At 31.5% G+C, this 11,448-nt stretch overlaps 1 protein-coding gene across 27 annotated transcripts in view; it reads left to right on the plus strand.

The window, feature by feature from the left end:
* Nucleotides 1-11,448, plus strand: part of LOC111059276 (coiled-coil domain-containing protein AGAP005037) — a 346,739-nt gene that overhangs the window by 188,169 nt on the left and 147,122 nt on the right. For all 27 annotated transcript variants that reach the window (XR_005570967.1, XM_039425095.1, XM_039425097.1 and 24 more), the window contains 2 exons: nt 4,541-4,739; nt 8,496-8,694. Coding sequence is in view for 26 of the 27 variants with exons in the window: in XM_039425095.1 (XP_039281029.1) it covers nt 4,541-4,739; nt 8,496-8,694 (398 nt within the window). In the remaining variant the exon portion in view is untranslated. The remainder of the gene's footprint in view (nt 1-4,540; nt 4,740-8,495; nt 8,695-11,448) is intronic.

Here is an 11,448-nt window from a genome sequence, read left to right on the forward strand (position 1 = left end):
TAATATTAAAAAAAAAGAAACTACAAGTAATCTACGAATCATGTCAGCCATTTTGTTCACAAATATTCTCTAATATTTATATTTTTTTTTCTTTAGAGCCATTTTTTTATATAAATAAAAATATAAATCTGAGTACCCTTTTTAAATTATTTCTGCAATATTTGTATAATATTATGTGTTCCATATAATCAAACCTGTGAAATCTGTATGTACAAATATTTAAACGCATTAATCCCGTGCATGCATCTTAGGATTGCTTGATTTTCTGAACCATTAATGTTCTAATGTGCATGAGCCTATTCAATCCAATTAAAAATTCCCAATGCCTCCTATCTTTGTACATTTTTACAAGGAACATATCTGGTACTGTGCACATTAATAAATCATAATGATTTAACAAGGCAATATCGCTTTGATGTGGCTAAGAATATTTTAACCATTCTAGATTCATTATGAGATGCTTTTAGGTCAGCAAGTATTTCCTATTGTAAAATTTGGTGATATAATATGATATCTACATTTTAGAATTATTACTACACTTCTCACCAGACATTTTGGAAACCATTATGTTGTGTTTTTCTTTTAATATTCATCGGTGTATGAGATATCAAAGTTTCCACTACAAAGATTAATTTTGAGAGTTTAATTCTCATTGAACTTATTATGTGCATACTCGTACATATAGTCAACTTCAAACAGTAAAAGGTTTATCATATTAATATTATTGTGTGTCTTATTTCATAAAAACTGTCATATAAAGCAGCTTGAGGGTATAAATGGAATTTTATATTTTCTATGTTGAACACTATGTGGATTATCAATTGGATTGACTGCTGGATTCTTGAACTCAGCTACTGAATATTACTCATTTTTTACTGTAGGGTATGAAAAATATAACTTTCTGTTGAACACTATTGCTTTCCAAATATTTATTCAGATGGATTACACTTCCTATTCCTTTGCTTAGGGTTTGTCCACACGGGTTTTAAGAGAATGAATACCTAATATGCATAAGAATGTAATTATATTACCGGCGAAACATTTGTTTTTTAGCTCTTTCCCTTAATATTTCTTCTCGAGTTCATGGAGATGAATTCTTAATTGTTATGGAATATACTTCATAAAATTTTCTTGTTCTTAATATTGTAAAATAGTTCTACAATGTCAATCTTCTTAATACTGGATGCTTTGAATTTTCAAAGTGATATTTTTTTATTATCAAAAAATTTGTTTATAAAATCAGCTATAGATTACAAATTCAGTAATTATGATGTATGAAAATGTTGTTTCAGGATTGTGTTTTTAGTAAACAGTAGCGTACTTATACATATATTCCAATCTGTAATATGTGGTGTAGGAATATACAAAATCAATGTTAATTTCCGTTCATTCATCTACTGCAAGAAGAAAATAATTACATAATTTTATATATTATTCTGCTTCACTTTACTCCCTTTGTAAAATACCTCCATCAGACCATATTTATTGCAAGCTTCTCATTCCACATTCATGTTTTGTTTACACCTCCATTATCAAGAAACATAATTCGGGTTTCATAAAAAATTGTAATAAATGTTAACATGTTTCATATTCCATACATTTTTTTTTTTAATTTTTGTTCATCATACTTTTTTCATGATGAGCATATTGCTAAACTTGACAATTCTTCTCATGCTTTTCAAATAATTGTTTTGATATTAATCTGGTATGAATGAATTATTTTTTATCCTTTTTCGTCCTATTTTATGTGTTTGTCTGTGTGCTTTGTTGCTTTTATCCTGTTGTTCTTCTTCCTATCCTGAGAGATTGTGCCTGTCTAATACTGTAATTTAATACGAGACTCAATTTTAGTTGCCTGGTGAATATTTTTGTGAGAAATTTTGTGGAGCTGGAGAATTATTTTTGAAAATAAATTTTACATTCGCTGGTTTTTATAAGGTTTATTTTAAAAATAAAGATTTATAAAATGTATGATAGTGTCACGCATCATCCGAGAAATACAATTTTACTGTATTGAAAATTATCACTATTTAGGAAAAACATGGGGAAATTGGGAAACCAATCGAAGGAGAGGAGGTTTTTCTTTCATAATTAACTTAATTTATTGGAATTCGACTGGAATGTAGGACTGTGTAAAGCGAAATAGTTTTGTGAATAGTTTCATATTTAGTGAAAAAATACATTTGAAATTCTAGAAAGAAATTGATCAACTAATCTTTCATATCACAATTCATCATTTTAATAATTCTTATCAATTCATTTCTAACCATAACTGATTTTCAAACAAAAATTTTTATATATTTTGTGTGAAATCAATTCTCATTAATCAAGAATAAGCCAATTTACTACTTCAGAGATCAATATTCTGCATAATTGAAATTTATGTTACTCCTAATTAAGTTTGCATAATGGGGATCTAAGGTACCTCAAAAAGTAGTAGAACTTATGTAATATGAGAATATCTTCCACATTAGAATATTATCGTGGAATATAGATTTTTGATGTTGACGATGGTAACGGTATATTTTTATCATCACCATTGTCTTTTGATTTTTGAACTCTCTGATTATAAATAATTCTTTTAATATTCTTCGAAGGGCACCATTTAAGCTGTTTTTAACTTTTAGGGTTGGTTTTATCGTTACTGTTTAGTTCCTTATTATTAATCTATCGATTGATAATCTGACATCTTGTGGGACCGGACTAACTCCCCATTTTTCACACTAAGCAAGTAGGCCTACGCGTAGGTACATCATAATATTGAAACAAGAAATATTGTAGTCTCATAGTAATTTTGAGGTGAGAAACAAGGATAAACATGACAATGTGTTCTAATTACACATAACTAGAAAATGTGAGTTTCAATATTGATGTTGAATGATTATAAATAAAACAAGTTTAAACTGAACTGTCATCATCTTTTCATTTCAATCATCTTCATCAATCCATAATATTTTTTCACATCATGGTAAAAAAATTATTAATCATTTGTTGAATGCTAATCCTTTTACGTTTCGTGCTCCTCATTTCCAATTGAACTCGTTATTTCATTGAAGTTGAAGTTTGGTAGTTTATTTATTGAAGTTTTTCGGTTTATCTTTTGATAGTTTGACACCTTGTGAGACCGGACTCCCCGATATTACTATAATTTGATATTACTATAATTTTATAAATTCATGATTTCACATTGTAGCTTGGAAAAATGCAGCATTAATGTCTGTGAAGAAGTCTATTGTTGTTTGTAATACAAAGTTTTAAAAATTGTCATTTTCAAATATATATGTAGGTTTCATATTCAGCATATAAAATTTTCTAATGACAATATAGAATATTTCATTTACGTTGTAAAATTTCAACAGTAAGGGAACGTATACGGTACTCTTTTTCTCTAAGCTTTAAAATAATCTTATCTTGAGGCTATAGGATTTAATCTGGAATGCTAAAATTTTAATAAAATTCTTGATAGTGGTAGTGAGCTGTATTTTTTTTATATAGAAATTCTCTATTTCAGTATCAAATCATGCCTTGATCTACTGCTTTCTTTAATCAGACTCATTTAAAACTAAAAGTATTCATTTCATTCTATTGAACATCATTTATGAGTCTCTGTATTTCAGGCTGTAATGAGGGAAAAACGTTTTTTTTCAAGTTGAACATTCTCGATAGGAACTTTTTCATTCAGATTCCAGTTACATTTATGATTGATATTGTGGAACTATTTTACAACTATTAACTCAAGCCTGTACAATATTGTTATCAAAATTGATTCAACTATTATTGGAGATTCCATTGTGAATATGATGTTCTAATTATAACTAGATATTGTAACCGTGATATTGTAGATTGAAAATGAAGTATGATATACCTAACGTGATATTGTAAATTGAAAATGAAGTACCTATGAACTCAATATACTTTTTGACATTAATATTCATATCTAGTCTCTTGCTATTCCATAGAACGTAGATGTGAAAGTATCAAATCTTTTTCATAATATTTAATTGGAGCGAATTCTACTGATGATTCTTCTCTATAATATGATAACACTAGGAAGTTTTATGAAAACTAGAGTATTCCAAGGTTTATATCTCACTAAAAATGTTCAGATTAATTCTATTCTGAACATAAATTAATTCAAGTTCATGTGTGAGTTTTATATCACACATTAAAATCAGTTTGACAAAACATTGTTGTTATGCTTGGAAATAATTGACGTATAGTTTTATATAAACAATGGAAAAAACCTTACCACACTCAGAAAATATTAATTTTGTTCACGATATTAAAACTAGAGTTTTTCAAGGTTTATATCTCACTAAAAATGTTCAGATTAATTCTATTCTGAACCAAGTTCATGTGTGAGTTTTTAATCACACATTGAAATCAGTTTGGCAAAACATTGTTGTTATACTTGGAAATAATTGACGTATAGTTTTATATAAACAATAGAAAAAACCTTACTACACTCAGAAAATATTGAATTTTGCTCATTATTGCTATGTTTTATCATAAATATTAATTTTTATTTTTCTCGTTGCAGGTTTGGTTTTTCTGCAGTATCGAAGCGAAACGAAACGAGCACTTTTGCCGAACGAAATCACGTCGATAGACACAGTCAAGGCACTCTTTGTGCGCTCCTTCCCCAAGCAACTCACCATGGAGTACCTCGATTCGCCCCATGTCAAAATCTACATCCACGATTCATCGAAGGATATGTTCTACGAATTGGAGGATCTAAGGTAAAATATGAGCTCCCTGTGAGTGAGTAGGCTATCTCTCATAGTCAGTCATTCGTTCTACCCTTAAAAGAGTATTATCCCTCATTAGAAACATTTTTACAATACTTGAGGTTCTGCTGTTATTTTCAAACAATCTAAAAAGGACATTTAGACCCGCCGCAAAGTAGACCCACGCTAATCCACGAAAAGCAACCCACGCCGTGGGATGTTTTGTAAACCATTGCTAGGCTTCTCTAGACATCTGTGTAATGATAATAATACACTTGTCAACTGATTGATTATGAATAATTCTATAGCAATTGTTTACAAAACATCCCACGGCGTGGGTTGCTTCTCGTGGATTAACGTGGGTCTACTTTGCGGCGAGCCTAAATTAATCGACCAAATCTTTTGCAAATCTCAGCATAGACTCAGGTAATGTTCAACAAGTGGATCGTTGGAGTAAGTGATAACGCGCCGGTCTGATAATCAAGAGAACCCGAGTTTGAATCTCGACCGGGGCAAAAGTTTTTGAACAATCACATAGATACGGCCACCCCGTCTTTCGGAGGAGACGATAAGGCGTCGGTCCCGTCTACCTAAAAAGTAGTCGTCATCTCTCATCATCATCCCTCTCACTCATTACCCACGCACAAGCCTAAGAGTTTATGTGGGCATCACCCTCAGTATTATTATTATTATTGTATTCGCTGGGTTTCCATTGTTGTGAGAATCACATCATGGTGTAAAAATAAATTAATTCATATCTGCATCTATTTGGCCTACCTTCATAATGGAGAACAACATATCAAAGTGATCGAAGTACACTGAATTGAAAGACAATATGAGAGAAATTTATAAAATAATAGAAAATCTTAAATTTTCAATTTTAATATCAAACAGTAGCCTATTATAATAATTTCTAAATAATTTTCTCTTCAATAGAAAAATTATATCGATATCAAATAGTTTCTCAAGTGTCCTGAAGTTTCAGCAAGGATAATATTTTTAAAGTTATTTGAAGTCAGCTTTTTCAATATTGTCCTATACTTCACTGGTCCTTATAGATACAAAATAAATCTACGTCCTAGTTCAACTAAAATGCAAGCAAACATCATCATCATAATACATATTTTGTAATTTGTGTGAATAAAGTATGGCCTTATATTTGTTAAGAATCAATTTCTAACTTCAATTAACCAATATTGATTCACTTTTCTAAGGATTCAATTCAATTTTCTAATGCATAATTCATAACGAATACAATCATATCATGTATGATTAGAGTTAAAGATGAAAAGTTCAGTTTCAGTTTCTATGCAGCTCATTTTATAATAATTATAACTCAACTTTCAGACTTGTATAAAGAAGCGTTTGTAGATGATTGTAAACAAGAAAAGGTGATTGTATAAAATACTTGTCAATTGAAGAACTATGAATTATAATTTTCATAATTATGATCTCCTTGAACATTGAACTGCCATCTCTCATGCTCATATTTCTCTTAGCTTTATTGTGCTAGAGTTTTAAGATAAGTTGTGACTTGGCCCTTCATCCGAGAAAATAACAGCATTGTCTAATTGTGTGAAATTGCAACTTTATCAAATTTCTAATTCAACCCCAGAATTGTATGTAGAATGTCTTTCCCGTTATTCTATTTGATAAATATTCAATATATTATTATTTGATATTGATGTTTCTTCGGATGGAGGACCAAGTCTCAACTTATTTTATACAAACTATAGTTTCTAGATTCCAATTATTATATTCTCATGCAATTTCTTTCTCCTTGTGAGTGAGTAGGCTATCTCTCATAGTCAGTCATTCGTTCTACCCTTAAAAGAGTATTATCCCTCATTAGAAACATTTTTACAATACTTGAGGTTCTGCTGTTATTTTCAAACAATCTAAAAAGGACATTTAGACCCGCCGCAAAGTAGACCCACGCTAATCCACGAAAAGCAACCCACGCCGTGGGATGTTTTGTAAACCATTGCTAGGCTTCTCTAGACATCTGTGTAATGATAATAATACACTTGTCAACTGATTGATTATGAATAATTCTATAGCAATTGTTTACAAAACATCCACGGCGTGGGTTGCTTCTCGTGGATTAACGTGGGTCTACTTTGCGGCGAGCCTAAATTAATCGACCAAATCTTTTGCAAATCTCAGCATAGACTCAGGTAATGTTCAACAAGTGGATCGTTGGAGTAAGTGATAACGCGCCGGTCTGATAATCAAGAGAACCCGAGTTTGAATCTCGACCGGGGCAAAAGTTTTTGAACAATCACATAGATACGGCCACCCCGTCTTTCGGAGGAGACGATAAGGCGTCGGTCCCGTCTACCTAAAAAGTAGTCGTCATCTCTCATCATCATCCCTCTCACTCATTACCCACGCACAAGCCTAAGAGTTTATGTGGGCATCACCCTCAGTATTATTATTATTATTGTATTCGCTGGGTTTCCATTGTTGTGAGAATCACATCATGGTGTAAAAATAAATTAATTCATATCTGCATCTATTTGGCCTACCTTCATAATGGAGAACAACATATCAAAGTGATCGAAGTACACTGAATTGAAAGACAATATGAGAGAAATTTATAAAATAATAGAAAATCTTAAATTTTCAATTTTAATATCAAACAGTAGCCTATTATAATAATTTCTAAATAATTTTCTCTTCAATAGAAAAATTATATCGATATCAAATAGTTTCTCAAGTGTCCTGAAGTTTCAGCAAGGATAATATTTTTAAAGTTATTTGAAGTCAGCTTTTTCAATATTGTCCTATACTTCACTGGTCCTTATAGATACAAAATAAATCTACGTCCTAGTTCAACTAAAATGCAAGCAAACATCAACATCATAATACATATTTTGTAATTTGTGTGAATAAAGTATGGCCTTATATTTGTTAAGAATCAATTTCTAACTTCAATTAACCAATATTGATTCACTTTTCTAAGGATTCAATTCAATTTTCTAATGCATAATTCATAACGAATACAATCATATCATGTATGATTAGAGTTAAAGATGCAAAGTTCAGTTTCAGTTTCTATGCAGCTCATTTTATAATAATTATAACTCAACGTTCAGACTTGTATAAAGAAGCGTTTGTAGATGATTGTAAACAAGAAAAGGTAGTAATTGTATAAAATACTTGTCAATTGAAGAACTATGAATTATAATTTTCATAATTATGATCTCCTAGAACATTGAACTGCCATTTCTCATGCTTCTTGTGTATTTCTCTTAGCTTTATTGTTCTAGAGTTTTAAGATAAGTTGTGACTTGGCCCTTCATCCGAGAAAATAACAGCATTGTCTAATTGTGTGAAATTGCAACTTTATCAAATTTCTTATTCAACCCCAGAATTGTATGTAGAATGTCTTTCCCGTTATTCTATTTGATAAATATTCAATATATTATTATTTTATATTGATGTTTCTTCGGATGGAGGACCAAGTCTCAACTTATTTTATACAAACTATAGTTTCTAGATTCCAATTATTATATTCTCATGCAATTTCTTTCTCCTTGTGTATTGTTCTTAGCTATATCATGCTAAGCCAAAGACTCGTTTCTATGTGAGGATTATTATTCTATTATATTATTGTAGAGTACAATTGAAATGTTTTTGTGACATGTTGCTATTTGAGAATAAAAACTTTTTCACTCGAATTCTAGGATTCTGACTTCATGTCTGTACCAATCCTGTCTATATTGTTGCCAAACTGCAATACGGTATATTGTCGTGTCGTTGCAGGTCGCACCTGCGTGACATCCGTGACCGGTCGGTGCTGCGTCTGTTCGAGTCGTCGGACGTGAGCGGGGCGGGGGCGGGAGGCGGCGTGTCGGGGGCAGGAATGGCTGTGCCGCCCCCAACCTGGGACCAGGATCAGTCCTACTTCAGTGAGCCCGAGTTCGACTCCGAATACCAGCACCAGCACATCCACAAAACTAAGGTCAGTCTCAACTCTCAATAAATCACTGGCTTTCACAAGATCAAGTCATTTTCATCATTGAGAAAATATAGCAGAAGATATCCGATGGTATAGGTCGTTTATGTTCCAAATTTCAAGCCGACTACTGTCTATTACTGTACAGTATTACCATTTTGGCTGGGTGAGAGTGTAAAAACGGTACAGTATGAGAGACTACCAGCATCACAAGCTTCACAAAAAAGAACTATTAGCACTTTCGGCTTGAGTTGATAGTAAAATTTGATACATAAGCGCCCTATACCATACGATATCTTCTTATTTATTTATTCATACATTGATACATAGGTTACAATTTCATTCTAAACTATGAATGATTGGGAAAGGAACAACAGGCTTAAAGCCTAAAACTGTTCCTTTCCCAAATTTAGATAGAAATTGTCCAAAAATAGGTTATGTTTACACTTCACGAATCTTATCTTATGCTATCTTTTCTCTATGTTTTCATTAAATGATGTAAGGTGATAAAAATAATATGAGGTAAGGTAATAATATGATAAGATAATAATAATATAAGGCTAGTGCCATATTTTTAGGGAGTCTGATCTCTCTCTCTCTCACTCTCTAGGGTTGTGTGGCAGAGAGGACCAGGAGTCCTAATTCCGCCCTAATAAAGGCATATGATCAATCAATCAATCTCTCTCTCTCTCTCTCTCTCTCTCTCTCTCTCTCTCTCTCTCTCTCTCTCTCTCTCTCTAGGTGTCAAATTAGGCTGTACCTGAATGACAATAATCAAATATCCTTGCAAAACATTGATCTGTGTACTAATTTACCGACACGGTTTCCCACCATGCAAGATAAACAAAATTTGTCCTAAAAAAAAAAATAAAATTTCCATAGTTTTTCCAGCCTCCTCATTATTTGATCATGTTTTCCCTGAATGAAAGTAGGACTATGTTTCGGGAATGACTCGATGTTTCTTACTTCGAATTGTAGTTGTGAATTGAAATAAAATCAATTCAATTGTATGGGTACTATATTAAATTTATTAAAACAATATGAAAACATGAAGTACCTTTTTATTTTAATCATTTTAACTTTGAAACATTTCAAATAACTATAGTTTTGACATTTAAAATTGAAAATGGCCAAAATAGTTGTTTGAAATGTTTTAAAGTTTAAAATGTTTTAAATAAAAGGGTACTTCATGTTTTTATAATGTTTTTAATAATTATTGTGAATTGAATTATGGACTTTGCTAATATAGGTAATTCGCCTGTAAACCCAATGAAACTAGGAGTTTGTATCCGGGAGTTTTGATATTCTACAACCAAAAATCAAATTAGAACTACAATTAATAAATTACAGAGCAGTTGAGTTATTATATGTTGAAAAACAAGTTGTCAAGCGTCAACTTGGTTATTTTGAGGATGAATCAGTAACTTTGTTGTAGTTCAGACACCATAATACCTGCAAATATCTGAAAAAAAAACACTTACCCTTCTTGGAGTACTGAGGAATGCATCTCACTCCTGAGGAGGAGCTTCATCAGCCTCAAATGAATTAGTAACTAAATTTAATCATGATCGGTGCTGCATACAATTTAAATTTGAAGTAGAAATGTTCAGTGACTTAAAAGGAAGTTTTGTGTGCATTGATGAGTGCAATCTAATTCTATAATAGCATTCCATTTATTTTAAAATCTTTACAATTCAACCTTAGGCTACATGAATATTCTATGACTTGAATACCTAATAATATATTCAGAATAGAAACAGGACATCACAGTTCATTTATATTAAATAATCACATTATAATTTCATTTTATTTTTCCACTTCATTCCTATAACGAACCTTGGCCGTTTGTGATGATGTAATGCTCTTGTATTGAATTGAATAATTGCCTTATTCAATGGCGGAGTAGGACTCTATGTCCTCTCTGCCACACATCCATGAAGGGATAGAGATAGAATATGAAATTCTTGAGATAGAATATAAAACGATTTCGAAGATGAACGTTGCAAAAAGAGAAAATATATATTGTTCTATCTAGAAGTGGCGAAACAAGTGATATCACCTCATCTTCAGTGAGAAAACAATTTTGTTGTCCCTTACCAAATTGAATGTTTTTTCTGTCATTGTGGTTTTCTTTTTATCTGGTGAAGTGGAAGAAACAATTTGATCGACCTCCATCCCTCATGAAGTTTTGATCCCTTTTCATATCTCCTATTGAGAAAAGATATTTATTTTTCAATAGTGGGCTACCGCTAGGCTTCTGTGATGGGATAGGAATTTCTAAAGATGGAAAAAGGTGGATAAGAAACTAACCACTCATGAATATTCATGCCTTGATGCGGATACAAAATAGGAATCTAAAACAATTCAAAGATAACTTTGGGTTATTCGAACTTGATTATTTTCTTACTCTTCATTATTATTTCATGAAAAATTTTGAATCGAATTATGAGTCAAATAAAGAAGATACGTACATTTCCTGCTATCAGTGTCTTGTATATATTATGCTTCAGCGTATATTATACTTCTTAGATGAAAAAAGAAGCATCGATCTAAAGGTAAGGGTATCAGTAGGAAAATGTAGTGGTACTATTTGTTCTATCCAATGCATGGAAATGAGAGAGCTGAAAACGGTTCCATCAAAGATGAAATAGGAAATTGGTGTACAGACAGTAGTGAATATAACAGTAGTTTGCAAATAGTAAAACAGTAAACAGTAAATAGTTTGCAGCAAAACAGTAGCAGCAAAATATATTATTTGAA

This window comes from Nilaparvata lugens, chromosome 3 (genome assembly GCF_014356525.2).
Source record: "Nilaparvata lugens isolate BPH chromosome 3, ASM1435652v1, whole genome shotgun sequence".
In the NCBI taxonomy this organism is placed as follows: Eukaryota; Metazoa; Arthropoda; class Insecta; order Hemiptera; family Delphacidae; genus Nilaparvata; species Nilaparvata lugens.